Genomic DNA, 18051 nt, shown 5'->3' with positions numbered 1-18051 from the left:
GATCTATGAATTCAGTAACTGGTAATAACAGAATAAAGCAAATGTTACTAGCTCACGCATATTGAAAAGAAAGTTAAAATTAAATAAGGCAACATATAAAGAATTCTTTTGCTCTGAAGATGTTACTGATACTTTAATTTCCAATACAAATTTACACTGTAACATGAACTAACCTTTGCAATCTGTGTATAGGCTGGATGTTCCTCTGTTGGTTTCATTATTGCTGGTTGTGTACTAGGGACATTAGGCATTTTCACAGTGCCTGGTGGAGGCTAGGAACGTTAAGAAAAGGACAAATTATGTAAGACAGGTATTCAACTTTAACATCTTTCAAAAGGCCTAACACCAACAAAACTCGAAATGCCAAGAACTCCTCTCTTCCTCCTCTAGTGTATGGTAAAGTACTACTTAGGCTCTCCATCTCCCATTTTCTCAAATTCACTCATTCCTCAATTCTTCAACCTGACTGCTACCTTTACCACTAAACCACACTCTCCCCTCCAGAATACCACATGTAAAAACACAAAACAAAAAAACGTTTAAGTATTTTTTAGTAAAATACAGATAGCACTAGACTGAATAATTTACACCAAGGGTAATTGTTAACTCTTTCAACCAAAGAAAGCTATTTGCCAGGGCCCTAAAAAGTAAATAGGAGAGATTGGCTGGGAAGACAGCAGAGTAAGAGGACCCAAAGTTTGGATCCTCCCACAGATACAACCAGATCACACTATCAGTAGAAACAACCCAGGAAACAACCCAAGGACTGGCAGAACAAACTCCACAACTAAAGGCAGGGAAGAGGCCACATCTAAGAAGGTATAAAGCGTGAAGACACAGCCTGGGAGCAAAAGGGATGGCAGCCAGCCACAGTGGAGAAGGAGCCAGTGGCGCAGAGAAGAGCAGAAAACAGACTTTCACACTAGGGATGCTGCCAACAGGGAGGACAAATCTCCATATTTGCCTTTCAAATTTCATTAGTTCTTAAAACCAACAGGACTTAAAACCTAGAATTTAAAAACTCGGTATGCTGGGCTCTAGGCATTAGGAGACAGAGTCCCTGCCCTAAGAAAGACGGCACGAAAAACAGCTATGCAGATGCAGTGCAGAACCAGCAATTTGAAAAATGCCAGGGGCAGACAAGATACAGTGATTTGCTCATCTCAGAACATGGCCTGGAGAGACAAGGATCACGGGGAGACCCCTCCAGGAACAAAGGAGCTAGCAGGTGCCATTTTCCTCCCCTGTCCCCCAGCACAAACAACGGCCATCTGTGGAAACCAGCACTATGTAGATTCATGCTACCTAACTTGCTTATGCCAAGCCCCACCACGTATGCTTCAGCAGATCAGCGCTTCCTAGTCATGCTCCTGAGTGCTGGTGCTACAAGACCCCTCCCCCACAGGCATGGTGCAAACTCTGCCAATAACACATATTCTAAACCACCTGTTGTGCAGGACCTCATTTCCAGCAGGCAGTGTAATTTCACAACAAGACCACTGCACACCTTGCTACTCATAAGAAGTAAAGACAGCATCAACAAACAACTGGACTGACGGAAAAAGAAACCAAGATTCAACAGCAGAGCACAAACAAAACACAGAGCAAACAAGCCCTGAAGCACCAGGCCCTGGGAAACAGGGGACACTGTACTACAGGGCACTACAGGACCTCTTTTTCATAAGGTTGTTATCGCTAAGAGCAAGAGAAGTAGCTGACTTCCCAACACACAGGAACAGCTACAGAAAGTCAAACAAAATAAGAAGACAGAGAAATATCTCCCAAATGAAAGAACAGGACCAAACCACAGCAAGAGATCAAAGCAAAATGGATGTAAGTACTATGTCTGACAGAGAATTTAAAGTAATGATCATAAAGATACTTACTGGACTGGAGAAGAGTGGAGATATCAGTGAGACCCTTAACCAGACATAAAAAAGAACCTGAGATCAAGAATACAATAAATGAGGGGCGCCTGGGTGGCTGTCAGTTAAGTGTCGACTTCAGCTCTCACGGTTCATGGGTTCAAGCCCTGTGTCAGGTTCTGTGCTGACAGCTCAGAGCCTGGAGCCTGCTTTGGATTCTGTGTTTCCCTCATTCTCTGCCCTTCCCCCACTTGTGCTCTGTGTCTCTGTCTCCAAAATAAATAAACATTACAAAAAATTAAACAAAAATATAGAACACAATAAATGAAACTAAAAATACACTTGATGGAATAGTAGGCTAGATGAGGCAGACAAATGAATTAATGACCTAGAAGATAGAGTAATAGAAAGTAATCAAGCTGAGCAAAGGAGAGGAAAGAAAATTATGTTAATTGAGTACAGTATTAGGGAACTCAGCAACTCCATCAAGCCTAATAACATCCACATTATAGGGATCTCAGAAGAAGAGAGAGGTAAGAGGGAAGAAAATGTATCTGAAGAAATAATAACTGAAAACTTCCCTTATCTGGGGAAGGAAACATATATGCAAATCCAGGAGGCACAGAGATCCACCCCCCCCCAAAAAAAAAATGAAACCAAAGAGGTCCACACCAAGACACATAGTAATTAAAATGGCAAAAGGTACGGATAAAATCTAAAAAAATTTTAAAGCAGCCAGAGAAAAGACAGTTTCATACAAGGGAAACCCCATAGGCTTTAAGCAAATTTTTCAGCAGCAACTCTGCAGGCCAGAAGGAAGTTGCATGATATAGTCAAAGTGCTAAAAGGGAAAAATCTGCAGCCAAGAATACTCTATCCAGAAAGGCTACTATTCAGAATCGAAAGAGACACAGAGTTTCTCCAACAAGGGTACCTGGTGGAGGAGTCAGTCAAGCGTCTGACTCCTGATCTCAGCTCAGGTCTTGATCTTGGGGTCATGAGTTCAAGCCCTGCATTAGGCTCCATGTTGGGTGTGAAGCCTACTTAAAATAAAAACAGAGTTTCTCAGACAAAAAGACTATTAAACCAACCCTACAAGAAATTTTAAAGAGGACTCTTTGAGTGGAAAGGAAAGACCCTAAATGAGAATATGAAAAATAAAAAGCAAAAAAAACAGTAAAAATAAATATTTCTGTAAAAATCAGTCAAGGGATTCATAAAATAAAAGGATGTAAAATATGACAATATATACCTGAAAGGTGGGAGGGAGAGGAATAAAAAATAGGTTTAAACTTAAGCAGTGATCAACTTAATACAGACTGCTATATGTAGAAAATGTCATATACAACCGCGATGATAATGACAAATCACAATCCAGTAATAAACATGCAAGAATAGAGAGGGGTATCCAACTATATCAATAAAAAAGCCAACAAACCATGAAAGACACCCAAGAGAAGAAAGAATCAAAGAAAATCTATAGTAACAACCAGAAAATAAATTTAAGAATGGCAATAATTACCTATCAATAATTACTTAGAATGTAAATGGACTAAATGCTCTAATCAAAGAGCATGGATAGGGTGACAGAGTGGATATAAAAACAATACCCATCTATATGGTGCTTACAAAAGACTCATTTCAGACCAAAAGCCACCTGCAGAGTAGACAGAGAAACATTTATCATGCAAATGGATGACAAAGAAAGCCAGGGTAGAAATACTTATATCGGACAAGAGACTTTAAAACAAAGACTGCAACAAGAGACAAAAAAGTGCCCTAAGTAATAATGAAGTGGACAATCCAAGAAAATATAATTATAAATATTTATGCACCCAACATGGAAGCATCCAAATACATAAAAGAGTTAACAACAAACATGAAGGAACAATTAATAGTAATACAATTAATAGTAATGGTAATAGTAGAGGACTTCTACACCCCAAGCACATCAATGGACAGATCATCAACACAGAAAATCAAAAAGGAAAACAGTGGCTTTGAATGATACACTGGACCGTATGAATTTAACAGACATATTCAGAACACTCCACCTTAAAACAGCAGACTACACATTCTTTTCAAGTGCACATGGAACATTCTCCAGAAGAGATTACATATTAGCCCACCAAAAAAACTCTCAACAAATTAAAAAAAAATGAAAGTCATACCATGCTTCATCTTTTCTGACCACAACACTATTAAACTACAAATCAGCCCCAAGAAAAAATCTGGAAAGAGCACAAAAACACGGGGCTTAAATAACATGCTATTAAACAATGAACAGGTCAACCAAGAAAGCAAAAAAGAAATAAAAACATACATGGAAACTAAAGAAAATGAAAGCACAAAGGTCTAAAATCTTTGGGATGCAGCAAAAGTGCTTCTAAGGGGAAAGTTTATAGTAATACTGGCATACCTTAAGAAGCAAAAAGAATCTCAAACAACCTAACTTTACACCTAAGGAGCCAGAAAAAAAAAAAACAAAAAACTCAACCACAGCAAAAGGAAGGAAATAATAAAGATTAAACAAGAAATAAAGATATAGAAACTTACAAAAGTAATAGAAGGAAGACTCTTTACAAAAAAGAGAGAGAACCCAAATAAAATTACTAATGAAGAGGAGAAATATCAACAAACACCACAGAAATACAATCATGACAGACTATTATGAAAACCTACATGCCAACAAATTGGACAACTTAAATGCATAAATTCCTAGAAACATATAACCTACCAAAGCTAAAGCAGCAAGAAATAGAAAATTTGAATAGACCGGGCACCTGGGTGTCTCTGTCAGCTAAGCAACCAACTGGTGATTTCGACTCAGGTCATGATCTCAGAATGAGCCGCATATCAGGCTTGCACTGACAAATGGGGAGCCTACTTGGGATTCTCTCCTGCCTCCTTTCTCTGCCCCTTCCCTCACTTGTACATGCACACACTTTCTCTCTCTCACACACAAAATAACTTTAAAAAAAAAAAAAGAAAGAAAATTTGAACAGACCAATCACCAGCAATGAAATTCAATCAGTAATCAAAAAAATTCCCACAAAACCAAAATCCAGGACCAGGTGATTTCACAGGTGAATTTAAAGAAGTGTTAATACCCATTCTTCTCAAACTATTTGAAAAAATACAAAAGGAAGGAAGACTTTCAAATTCATTCTAGAAGGCCAGTATCCCTGATACCAAAACCAGATAAAGGCACCACTAAAAAGAGAACTTTAAGCCAGCATCTCTGATGAATACAGATGCAAAAATCTTCAACAAAATTTTAGCAAATCAAATCCAACAATTTACTTAAAAAGTTATACACCATGATCAACTGGGATTTATTCTCAGGATGCAAGGGTAGCTCAATATTAAAAAATCAATCTATGTGATACATCGCATCATTAAAAAAAAAAGGATAAAAAAATGATCATCTCAATAGATGCAGAAAAAGCATTTGACAAGGTACAATATACATTCATGATAAAAGCCCTCAACAAGGGAGGTCTAGAAGGAACATACCTCAACATAATAAAGGTCTTATACTAAAAGCCCCCAGCTAACATTATACTCAATGGGGAAAAACTGAGAAGTTTTCCCCCAAACATCACAAACAAGACAATGATGTCTACTCTCACCACTTTTATTCAACATAGTATGGGAAGTCCTAGTCACAGCAATAGACAACAAAAAGAAATAAAAGGTATCCAATTGGTAAGGAAAAAGTAAAGCTTTCACTATTTGCAGAAGACATGATACCCTATATAGAAAACCCTAAAGACTCCACCAAAAAACTACTATAACTAACCAATGAATTTAGTCAAGCTGCAGAATACAAATATCAATACACAGAAATCTGTTGCATTTCTATACCATAATAATGAAATAGCAGAAAGAGAAATTAAGAAAACAATCTCACTTACAACACACCAAAAATAATAAGATACTTAGGAATAAACCTAACCAAAGAGGTAAAAACCTGTACTCTAAAAACATTAAAACACTGATGAAAGAAAGTGAAGACAACACAAAGAAATGGAAAGACGTTTCATGCTCATGGACGGGGAAAACAAACATTGTTAAAATGTTTTAACTACCCAAAGCAATCTACACATTCAATGCAATCCTTAGCAAAATACCAACAGCATTTTTCACAGAACTCAAACAATCCTAAAATTTGTATGGAACTATACAGACCTCAAATAGCCAAAGGCATCTTAAAAATGAAAAACAAAACTGGAGTTAATCACAATCCCAAATTTCAAGTTGCATTACAAAGTGGTAGTAATTAAAACAGTATAGGACTGGCATAAAAACAGATACATAGATCAACAGAATAAAACAGAAAATCCAGAAATAAACCCACAATTATATGGTCAATTACCCTCTAACAAAGGAGGAACGATTATAAAGTCTCTTCAACAAACTGTGTTGGGAAACCTGGACAGCCACATGCCAAAGAATGAAACTGGACCACTTTCTTTCACCATACACAAAACTAAACTCAAAATGGATTAAATACCTTATGTGAGACCTGAAACCATAAAAATCCTAGAAGAGGGTACAGGCAGTAATCACTCTAATATTGGCTGCAGCAATATTTTTCTAGATAGGTCTCCTGAGGCAAGGCAAATAAAAGCAAAAAATAAATAAATCAATAGCCTCTGCACAGCAAAGGAAACAATCAACAAAACTAAAAAGCAACCTATGTAATGGGATATCTGCAAATGACACATCTAATAAAGAGTTAGCACCCAAAATATATACCAAACTTATACAACTCCAAACAAAAAACCCCACAAATAATGCAATTTAAAAATGGACGGAAGATATGAACAGACATTTCTACAAAAAAAGACACCCAGATAGCCAAAAGACACATGAAAAGGTGCTCAACATCACTCATCAGGGAAATGCAAATTGAAACTACAGTAAGGTATCACTTCACAAAGATCAGAATGGCTAAAATAAAAAACACAAGAAACAAGTCTTGGCAACGATGTGGAGAAAAAGGAACCCTCTTGCACTGCTGGTAGGAATACAAATGTGTACAGCCATCGTAGAAAACCATATATATGGAGGCTACTAAAAAAATTAAAAATAGAGCTAACCTACAGTCCAGGAATCTCACTACTGGGTATTTACCCAAAACTACAAAAAGACTAATTCAAAGGAATATATGCAACACTATGTTTACAGAAGCATTATTTACAATATCCAAATTATGGAAGCAGCCCACGTGTCCACTGATAGGTGAATGAATAAAGATGTGGTATATGTATATACATTGGAATATTATTCAGCTATAAAAAAGAATGACATTTTGCCATTTCCAACAACATGAATAGAGCTAGGGTACAATGCTGAGTGAAATAAGTCAGAGAAAGACAAATAAATACCTTATGGTTTCACTCCTATGTATAATTTAAGAAACAAATGAGCAAAGGAAAAAATAGAGAAAGACAAGCAGGAAACACATTCTTTTTTTTTTAATTTTTTTTTCAATGTTTATTTATTTTTGGGACAGAGAGAGACAGAGCATGAACGGGGGAGGGGCAGAGAGAGAGGGAGACACAGAATCGGAAACAGGCTCCAGGCTCCGAGCCATCAGCCCGGAGCCTGACGCGGGGCTCGAACTCACGGACCGTGAGATCGTGACCTGGCTGAAGTCGGACGCTTAACCGACTGCGCCACCCAGGCGCCCCAGGAAACACATTCTTAAACATACAGAGCAAACTAACAGTCATCAGAGGGGAGGTGAGTCGGGGGATGGGTGATATCAGGGATGGAGATTAAAGAATACCCTATGATGAAAAAAATAGAATGACTTCTTAAAAAGTCAATAGAAGAGCTTTTGATACAACTTCACTAATACCCTTTGAAAAGAAAGTGGAGGCATTAGGGAGATGGAAAATAAACCATACAACCTCTGCTTTGCCAATGGGGACTAGCAGTATTTGAAAATAGCCACAAAGATCAAAAAGCAAATAGATACTTACAAGTCCACCAAAAGGGAATTGGTTAAATTACTGTATAAAAATACCACGCAGCCATCAAAAGGAAGGAGTCAGAACTAAAGAAGACTGCCTTTTAAATATTAAATGAAATAAAATGCATATGACCATTTTTTTTTGCTTTTATAAACAATGCTTTGTACATACCCAGAAAAATAACTGGAAACTCTCAGCAAACTGCTATCAGAGGGACTTGAACCTTTTGCTTTATTTATACACTGTTCTATAATTTGTCCCCCCCCCACAATAATATACTTTTTGAAGTTAAAAATGTATTTTTAAAATACTCTTTTAAGTGGCCACAGGAAAAGGAAGACAGAACGAAAAGAGAAGATGATAAAGCAAGCAAGCAGCTGCAAAGGGAAGTTCAAATATCACAACTATTAAACCCAGAAGACACCACCAATGCACCAGGATTTTACCCTGACACAACAAGTAGCAGCCCTGAAAAAAGAACACAGGCACAATCAAAGAAATAACTGTGGCATACAGCTGATTCTAAAATGCATATGAAAAAGCCAAGGGCTAAGAATAGGTCAAACAATTTTGTGGAAGAACAGGGCAGATCTATGGTATCAAGGCTTATTATAAGGATATAGTAACTAAGAGGGTGGTACAGGTGCCAAAGACACAGAAATATAAAAATAAACACAAAGGACACAGAAATAAATCCACACAAATGCAGAAACTTGATATCCAACAGATGTGACCCTATAAGACAGTGGAGAAACAATGTTATTAGTCAATAAATGATGCTAGGAAAACTGGCTACCCACATGGAATAAACTAGACTTCCTACTTCATACTATACAAAAATAAATTCCAGGTGGATGAACTAAAAAGTGAAAAAGCAAAACCTACACACTTTTAAGGAAAAAAAATAAGTGAATATTTTTATGAACCTAGGGTACATAAGAGCTTCTCAAATGTAAACTCTAGAAATCTCTGTGTATTTTGCCTAGGATGAATGTCAAGTGCCTCAAACAGTGCTTGGAACACAGTAAATGCTAAGACCTTGTTAAGATTAAAACACACACACACACACTGACAATAAAGATGGATAAGTTCAACTACAGGTATCCCCACTTTCTGAAAGCTAACTTTACACCACTTCAAAAAGCCTCTGTTGTACAGTGATAGCTTTTTACACAAAATAGAAGAAAATCGGATTTCTCCTGATTAGCGATTACAGGTACTAATGTATGTCTTTTGTAAAAGTAAAGTGGTATAACATAAAGTTTTGGAAAGCAAGGGATACCCTTCACTTTATGCCATTTTGGCTCAAAAAAGGTTTCAGTATGTTCTACTTTTGAATAGTGGGGGAAACCTATATATTCAAACTTAACATCAAGTGAAACTTCAAATCACAGTCTAGGGAAAAGTGGTTATAATGCATATATAATGCTATTCCAAATACATAAAGAATTTCTACAAATTGATGTAACTACCAACTACTAATAGAAATATGAGCAAAAGACCTGAACAGGCAACACAACTAAGAAAACAGGGATGGTCAATAAAACAATCAATGGTTCAAACTCACTAGTAATCAAGAACTACAAAAACAGTGGCCTATTTCCCAAAACCATAAGATAGAAAAACATGAAGTCTGAATTACCAAAATTTCAAATTCCAGGATATACACGATCGCAGCATATAACCAAGATAGCATTTCAAAACAATGGGAGTAGTAAAGATCATCAAAATCATGCTGAGACAGTTATTTAAATGTTTGGGGCAGGGGGTGGAAATCACTTCTCTGTATCTCACCAGAATAAATCCCAAATGGATTTTTTTTTTAGCTATAAAGACACCAGTACACAATACAGTACATAGAATATAGATGACTATTGGATCAAGGGTTGAGGAAAGGTATTCTAAACATCTAAAAGGGATGAGGGGAGAGAAATCATAATGAAAAGGTATATATTTAGAAGTTTGATGATATAAAGTATTTTATAACCAAGATTAAAAAGCAAAAGCTAATAACACATATAACCATCAATTGGTTAATACATTTCATTATATACAAATCAAAAAAATAGATCCACATGTTACTGAGGAAAAATACATTTTAAAAAGCCCTTATAGGGGTGCATGGGTGGCTCAGTCGGTTGAGCATCCCACTTCGGCTCAGGTCACGGTCTCACCATTTAAGAGTTCAAGCCCCACAACAGGCTCTGTGCGGACAGCTCAGAGCCTAGAGCCTGCTTCAGATTCTGTGCCTCCCTCTTTCTGTGCCCCTCCCCTGCTCATGCTCATGCTCACGCTCTCTCTCTCTCTCTCTCTCCCAAAATAAAAAAAATAAAAATGTTTAAAAATTTAGAACACCCTTATCAAGCAGGTTCCAGAATACATTTAAAAAATAAACAAATATTAAAAATAATGTTAACCTCATTAGTAATCAAAAAAGTAAACCTCATCTAATTATTTTTTAGGTCATTATTACCATAAGATTATCCCATTTTGGAAAAGATGTGGTAAAATGGGTATTCTCAATAGAGAAGTATAAACTAGTTCATATAATAATCCTGGAGCATAACTTAGCATTACGTACAAGAACCATAGAAGTATTTATACTTTATTACTCACAAATAGGTAGTCTTAAAAAATATCTTAAGGAATAATCCAAAGATATGCACAAATGTGTTTGCCAAGAATGCTCACTATAGCATTATTTACAAAAGCAAAAAGTTAGCAATAATCCAAATGTCCAAAATAAAAAAAATAGGTAAGTTATTTTATCCAGAAGACAGCATTTTATGCATTTAAAAGTTCTGAAAGAGTATTCAATATAACTGGAAAAGTTTGTACCAATAAGTGATGGAAGTTATAAAACTATGTCAACTTTAATTTAAAAATTTAATAAAATATGTCAAAATATTAATAGTGATTATTTCTGGATAGTGAGATCAAAAGATTTTTCTTGTATTTTTTATCTCCACTATCATCTTTTCTTATTAAAAGAATTGTAAGTTCTCTGTTCCAATAGTTTGTTCCCCTCACTCCAATATCTCCTATAAATAGGCAGAAAAACTGAAGCTAATCAATCTTAACTGTTCTCCAACTAGAAAAGGATGGCCCTGAAGTCTCACTCTCTTGGATTAATAAGTAGATACAACATAACAATGACCATATAAATGACCGACAAAGTTAGTCTGGCAACACACTTCAGAAAAAAACACACAAGGAATTATCCAAAAACTCACCCAGTTGAAAACTTACTATAAATTCTTTATTGCTTTAAATAACAAATGAAGCATTAAATACAATCAATTCCTAAAATAAAGATGAAAGATGCGTTAGAGCAGTACTCTGATATACGTGAGGTCACAGTTGCTTATGGCGGGCAACAGTGAAAAATGTTGAAGAGGCACAAATCTGTAACAGCAGTTATATTAAGCAAATAACTATTATCCTGGTAACTTCTTCAAATTTGTAGATGTTAGCTAGATCTCTATCCAGGTCTGGGACCCAGTATTTTTTTCAGCCCAAATTTCTGAATTAGCTACCTCAATCCAGATACAACTCCAGTCATGATTTTTATTTTTTTTTCTTTTTAAATATATGAAATTTATTGTCAAATTGGTTTCCATACAACACCCAGTGCTCATCCCAAAAGATGCCCTCTTCAATACCCATCACCCATCCTCTCCTCCCCCCACCCCCCATCAGCCCTCAGTTTGTTCTCAGTTTTTAAGAGTCTCTTATGCTTTGGCTCTCTCCCACTCTAACCTCTTTTTTTTTCCTTCCCCTCCCCCATGGGTTCCTGTTAAGTTTCTCAGGATCCACATAAGAGTGAAACCATATGGTATCTGTCTTTCTCTGTATGGCTTATTTCACTTAGCATCACACTCTCCAGTTCCATCCACGTTGCTACAAAGGGCCATATTTCATTCTTTCTCATTGCCACGTAGTACTCCATTGTGTATATAAACCACAATTTCTTTATCCATTCATCAGTTGATGGACATTTAGTCTCTTTCCATAATTTGGCTATTGTTGAGAGTGCTGCTATAAACATTGGGGTACAAGTGCCCCTATGCCTCAGTACTCCTGTATCCCTTGGGTAAATTCCTAGCAGTGCTACTGCTGGGTCATAGGGTAGGTCTATTTTTAATTTTTTGAGGAACCTCCACACTGTTTTCCAGAGCGGCTGCACCAGTTTGCACTCCCACCAACAGTGCAAGAGGGTTCCTGTTTCTCCACATCCTCTCCAGCATCTATAGTCTCTGATTTGTTCATCTTGGTCACTCTGATCCAGTCATGATTTTTAAAGACCTATTCTGATGATGGTTCCTAATTCTATTTCAACTTTTCACCTCTGCACATATACTAAAAAGAAAACTAATGAAACCATCTACTCAAGACTTCCATTTCTGCAAAAGGCATCAAATTGGAAAGGAAGAATTAAAATTATCATTTTTTGTTGATATGATCTTACATACAGAAAACCCTAAAAAGTCTAAAACTGTTGGAATTAGTAATTTCTATAATGTGACAAGATACAAAATCAAGATATAGAAATCAGTTTCATTATTTTACATTAGTGATGAAGTACTGGAAAAAGAAAACCATTCAATTCACAAAAGCATCAAAAACAATAAAATACTTGGGGCGCCTGGCTGGCTCAGTCAGTTACGCAACTGACTTCGGCTCAGGTCATGATTTCATGGTTCGTGGGTTCGAGCCCCGCGTCAGGCTCTGTGCTGACATCTTAGAGCCTGGAGCCTGCTTCAGATTCTGTGTCTCCCTCTCTCTCTGTCCCTCCCCTGCTCATTCTCTGTCTCTCTCTGTCTCTCAAAAATAAACGTTTAAAAAAAAAAAAAACAATAAAATGCTTGAATTAAGTTTTAGAGATTTTAGACATCATAAGGAGTACAGAGCATTGAGCAATGTTTAGAATTACTGAATTACTATATTGTACACCTGAAACAAATATAACACTGTATTATTAACTATACTGGAATTAAAATTAAAAAGAACTTAATTTTTAAAAGTTGGCATTTTTAAATAAATGTGAATTTAAGGTTAAAAAAATACTTGGGAATAAATTTAACCAAATAAATCAAAGATCTGTACAACAAAAATGAGAAGACTTTGCTGAAAGAAATCAAAAAAGACACAAATGAATGGAAAGACACTATATGTACATGATTGGAAGAGACCACTTTGTAAACACTGCCATACTACCTAAAGCCATCCACAGATTCAACATAATCGGCATCAAAATACCAAAGGCATTCTTCACAGAAAGAGAAAAAAAAATACTACAATTTGTATGGAACCACCTAAGACCTCTAATAGCCAAAGCCATCCTGAGGAAAAAAGCCAGAGATATCACATCACACTTCCTGATTTCAAACTATACTACAAAGCCTGAGTAATAAAAACAGTATGGTTCTGGCACAAAAACAGACACATACACCGATGAAACAGAAGAAACCAAAATTAAATCCCAGCATATGTGGTCAACTAACATTCAAAGGCAGCCAAGAACACTCACTGGGGAAAGGATAGTCTCTTCAACAAATGATGCTGGACAAATTGCAGAAACATATGCAGAAGAATGAAGGTGGTCCCCCATCTCACAAAACTCACAAATTAAAAATGGATCAAAGACTTAAACATAAGACCCAATATCATAAAACTCCCAGAAATACAGACGAAGCTCATTAATACTGGTTGGCAATAATTTTTTGTGCACTCTGTCAAAAACACAAACAACAAAAGGAAAAAAAAATCAATAAATGGGACTACATCAAACTCAAAAGACCGCAGCAAAAGAAAAAGTGAAGACAACCTTTCAGAATGGGAGAAAAAATTCTCAAACCATTTATCAAATAAGGGATAAATATCCAAAATACATACAGACTTCTGATTTTAAAATGTCAAGAACAGGAGCGCCTGAGTGGCTCAGTCAGTTAGGCATCTGACTTTGGCTCAGGTCACGATCCCATGGTTCGTGAGTTTGAGCCCCGCATCGGGCTCTGAGCTCACAGCTCAGATTCTGTGTCTCCCTCTGTCTGCCCCTCTGCTGCTTGCACTCTGTCTCTCGCATTGTCTCAAAAATAAATAAACATAAAAAAATTTTTTTTAATGTCAAGAACAAAAAAAGACATTTTTTCCAAAAACAACATCTAAAGGCAAACAGGCACATGAGATGATGCTCAACATCACTAAAAGCCAGTAAAATGCAAGTCCAGAGCACAATAAGATAAGCGCTTCACATCTATCAGAATGGCTATCAAGAAGACAGGAGATAATACCTGCTAGTGAGGATGTGGTAAAAAGGAGCCACTTATACTCTGTTGGTGGGAATGTAAATTAAATTATTTCAACTTCTATGGAAAATAATGTGGAGGTTCCCCCAAAAATGAAAATAAATCTTCCATACAATCTAGCAATTCCACCCTGTGTACATGCCCAAAGAAAATGAAGACAGAATTTCAACAAGATACATACATTATCATGTTTATCACAGCATTATTCACAATCAATAGCCAATATATAGACACAACCCAAATGCCCATCAATGGATGAATCAATAAAAAAGATGTGGTACATATACATGATGGAATATTGCTCGGCCATGAAAAAGGAGGATATTCAGCCATTTGGCAACAACATGGAAGAATCTTGAGCATACTATTCTAAGTGAGGTAAGTCAGAGAATAACAAGTACTATATGATACCACTTACATGTAGAATCCAAAAAGCCAAACAGGTTATTTATTTTGAGAGAAAGCGAGAGTACACATGTGTATATTAGCAAGGGAGGGGCAGAGAGACGGGGAGAGAGAGAGTGAGAGCGTGAGACAGAATTCCAACCAGGCTCCACCCCCAACATAATGTCAAATGGGGCTCAATCCCATGACTGTGAGATCATGACCTGAGCCAAAATCAAAAGTCGGACACTTAACCAACTGAGCCAACCAGGTGCGCCAAGAGTACAAACTTCTAACAAGCAGTAAATAAGCCACAGAGATCTAATGTACAGTATATTACAGACAATACAATAAAGACAATAACACCGTACTGTATGTTATTTGATGCATATGGCTACAAAGGCAACCATATTACAATATATAAATATATCATAGCAACAGGGCTATACATCTTAAACTTACACAATGTTTTATGTGAAATTTATCCAACTAAAAAAAGAAAGGACTTCCATTTCTGGCAACACAGCAGACCACACACAACAAGGAAACCCACAATACCTAATAACCAAAATCCTGGATCGAATTTATTTAAATAATATTTTAAATACACGACTAAGCTCCTGGAAGGCCAGGAAATCCCAGTGGTTAGAAAAATAGCAGCATGAGAGAAGTAAATAGCAGCAATACTTGCCTGTTTTGCCCTTGACTGTGGATAAACAAGGGGGGAAAAATAGAAATCTTCCCTGAGAATTCCTAGTCATAAACCTACCAACTCGCAGAGTTGGAGCCAGAAGTCACACTAACCACATACAAAAAATAATACAAGCTAAGATTTTCATTGCAAGGTTGGCAGTGACCTCAGGGACCTGGCAAAAGCAGAGGAACACACTTTAAAAACCAGCCTTTAGGGGCCCCTGGGTGGCTCAGTCGGTTAAGCGTCTGACTTCGGCTCAGGTCAGTATCTCATGGTCTGTGGGTTCGAGCCCTGCGTCAGGCTATGTGCTAACAGCTCGGAGCCTGGAGCCTGCTTTGGATTCTGTGTCTCCCTCTCTCTCTGCCCCTCCCCTGCTCATGCTCTGTCTCTCTTTGTCTCAAAAATAAACATTAAAAAAAAATTTTAAACCAGCCTTCAAAGAATTTTTCACAGATAAAGTAACTGTGCCTCATGACTTAAACAGAATGTAACAAGCCATCATGAGCAAGGATCCACAGATGTACAAATGACAATATAAAACCTAAGATATTCAAATTATCAAATATCTAATAAAATGTTAGAATTATCAAAAATATAAAATACATTGTTTACTAAAGAAATAAAAGAGGGTAATCAAAGTATGACTAAGCAACAATCATCATCTTAAAATACAAATGGAACTTCTAGTAATGAAAAATGAAATAACTGAAACCATAAAATTTAAAAGATAAGTCACACAGAGGTGGCCTGGGCGGCACGGACTCTTGACTTCAGCTCAGGTTATAATCTCAGTTTGTGAGTTCAAGCCCCACAGTGCTGACAGTGCAGAGCCTGCTAAGGATTCTCTCTCTCCTCTCTGCCTCTCTCTCTTTCTCACTCTTATAAATAAGCATAAGAAATTAGAAAAAATAAAAAGGTAAGTCAAACAACACACTACACAAAGATGAAGAGATAACTAGGGAAAGAGAAGCGCATCTAAAGAAACTGTGCAGAATGCAGTAGAGAAATCCTAAAAAATGAAAAATATGAAAGGTTAAGAGAGCTGACAATAAAGTGAGAAGGTCCAACAACTAAGAGCTCCAGAGGAAGAAAACAGAAAATGAAGGAGAGGAGTCAATATTCAAACAGACTGTGAGGACACTAATTCTCAGACTGAAAAACTCAAATCGCATCTTTAAAAAATTAACAGAGATACATCACAGTGAAAGAACAAACACTAAAAACAAGAGATCTTAAAAACATCAAAAAAAAAAAAAAAAAAAGACACAATACCTAAACAAAGGAACATCAATAAGACTCAGAGCTAACTTACCAACAGCTACAATGGAAGCCCAAGTAAAATGTGCCAAATTGATTAGAGAAAGTAATTGTCAATGCGGACTTCTAAATATGCTATGATCAGTTTTTGAGAAGCAAAGTGCAAATAACGAGAAATACTAAAACAGGTACTACCAATAAACACTCACTAAAGAAACTTTTACTTTAAGAACAGGAAAAATGATACCAGAAACAAAGTTTGAAATTCAAGAAGAAATATCTTCCTGCCTCACTGGACACCTCTGGATATATGATCATCATTTTATACTCATCAAAACTCCAGATGAAGAAGCAAAGTCAATTTATCTGTAGGAAATAGAGAAAACTCTAGTGCAACTGGATGTACCAGAGTAAGATTAGCTCTTCTCCTTCTGACAATCCTGAAACTGTGTTACCCATTGCTCTGGTAATAAATGACAAGCCAGGAGAACAGGACAGCAATCTTGGGGGCAGAATCAAAAACAAAGTCTGGGGGCACCTAGGTGGCTCAATAAGTTACAAATAGGACCCTTGTTTTTGGCTTAGGTCATGATCTCACAGTTCCTGAGTTCAAGCTCCAAGCCAAGCTGAGTGACAGTGCAGAGCCTGACTGGGATTCTCTCTCTGATTGGGATACCCCTTCCCCATTCGCATTTTCTCTCTCTCCCTAAAAATAAATAAACAAAAGAAAAAGTCTGGGATAACAAGACTGTATATCCTTCTCTCATGGTGAATGAAATTTCCAAGTTAGAAATAGACTGTATTTTAAAATACCTGTGAAAGTTAAGGGCTTATAATATTTTAATTAAGGTATAATTGACATAACATTTATGTTAGTTTCAGGTATACCACAATGATTCAATCACTATTTGTACACAATGCAAAAATGACCACCAAAATAATAAATCTAGTTAACATCCATCCCCATACATTGTTACAAAACCTTTTTCTTAAAAAAAAAAAAAAAAAAAATTAAAAAAAAAATATAAAAAAAGGGGCGCCTGGGTGGCGCAGTCGGTTAAGCGTCCGACTTCAGCCAGGTCACGATCTCGCGGTCCGTGAGTTCGAGCCCCACGTCGGGCTCTGGGCTGATGGCTCAGAGCCTGGAGCCTGTTTCCGATTCTGTGTCTCCCTCTCTCTCTGCCCCTCCCCCGTTCATGCTCTGTCTCTCTCTGTCCCAAAAATAAATAAAAACGTTGAAAAAAAAAATTTTAAAAAAAACCTTTTTTCTTGTGGTGAGAAGTTTTAGTATCTATGCTCTTAGCGTCTTTTTTTAAGTATATTTATTTATTTTGAGAGAGACTGAGAGAGAGAGCAAGTGGAGAAAGGGCAGAAAGAGAGGGGGACATAAGATCTGAAGCAGGCTATGTACTGACACAGCAGAGAGCTAGATGTGGGGCTCAAACACACAAACCATGAGATCATGACTTAAGCCAAAGTTGGACGCTTAACCAACTGAGCCACCCAGGTGCCCCTCTTAGCAACTTTCAAATATGTATACAGTATCATTAACTATAGTC

The 18051-nt window shown here is 36.8% G+C and overlaps 1 protein-coding gene and 1 long non-coding RNA gene across 3 annotated transcripts in view; one reads left to right on the top strand and one right to left on the bottom strand.

The window, feature by feature from the left end:
* The window catches only part of SCAMP1 (secretory carrier membrane protein 1), a 129452-nt gene that overhangs the window by 76659 nt on the left and 34742 nt on the right, over positions 1 to 18051 (bottom strand). Inside the window, exons 1-2 of one of the 2 annotated variants that reach the window (XM_030323541.1) lie at positions 8093 to 8097; positions 174 to 272 (exon numbers count right to left, since the gene is read on the bottom strand). In XM_030323541.1, the coding sequence (XP_030179401.1) occupies positions 174 to 251 (78 nt within the window). In that variant the 5' untranslated portion in view covers positions 252 to 272; positions 8093 to 8097. Of the gene's footprint in view, positions 1 to 173; positions 273 to 8092; positions 8098 to 18051 lie in introns of those variants that run through there. The other variant, XM_030323538.2, reaches the window with a different exon arrangement.
* LOC115519738 lies at positions 3426 to 17876 on the top strand. The gene is made up of 3 exons (XR_003970628.1): positions 3426 to 3529; positions 11027 to 11029; positions 17865 to 17876. It is a non-coding gene; the product is annotated as an uncharacterized LOC115519738 (long non-coding RNA).

The sequence above is a fragment of the Lynx canadensis genome, chromosome A1 (assembly GCF_007474595.2).
Source record: "Lynx canadensis isolate LIC74 chromosome A1, mLynCan4.pri.v2, whole genome shotgun sequence".
Lineage (NCBI taxonomy): Eukaryota > Metazoa > Chordata > Mammalia > Carnivora > Felidae > Lynx > Lynx canadensis.
Note: the sequence above shows the minus strand (reverse complement) of the source record. Positions and strands in the feature narration are given on the sequence as shown.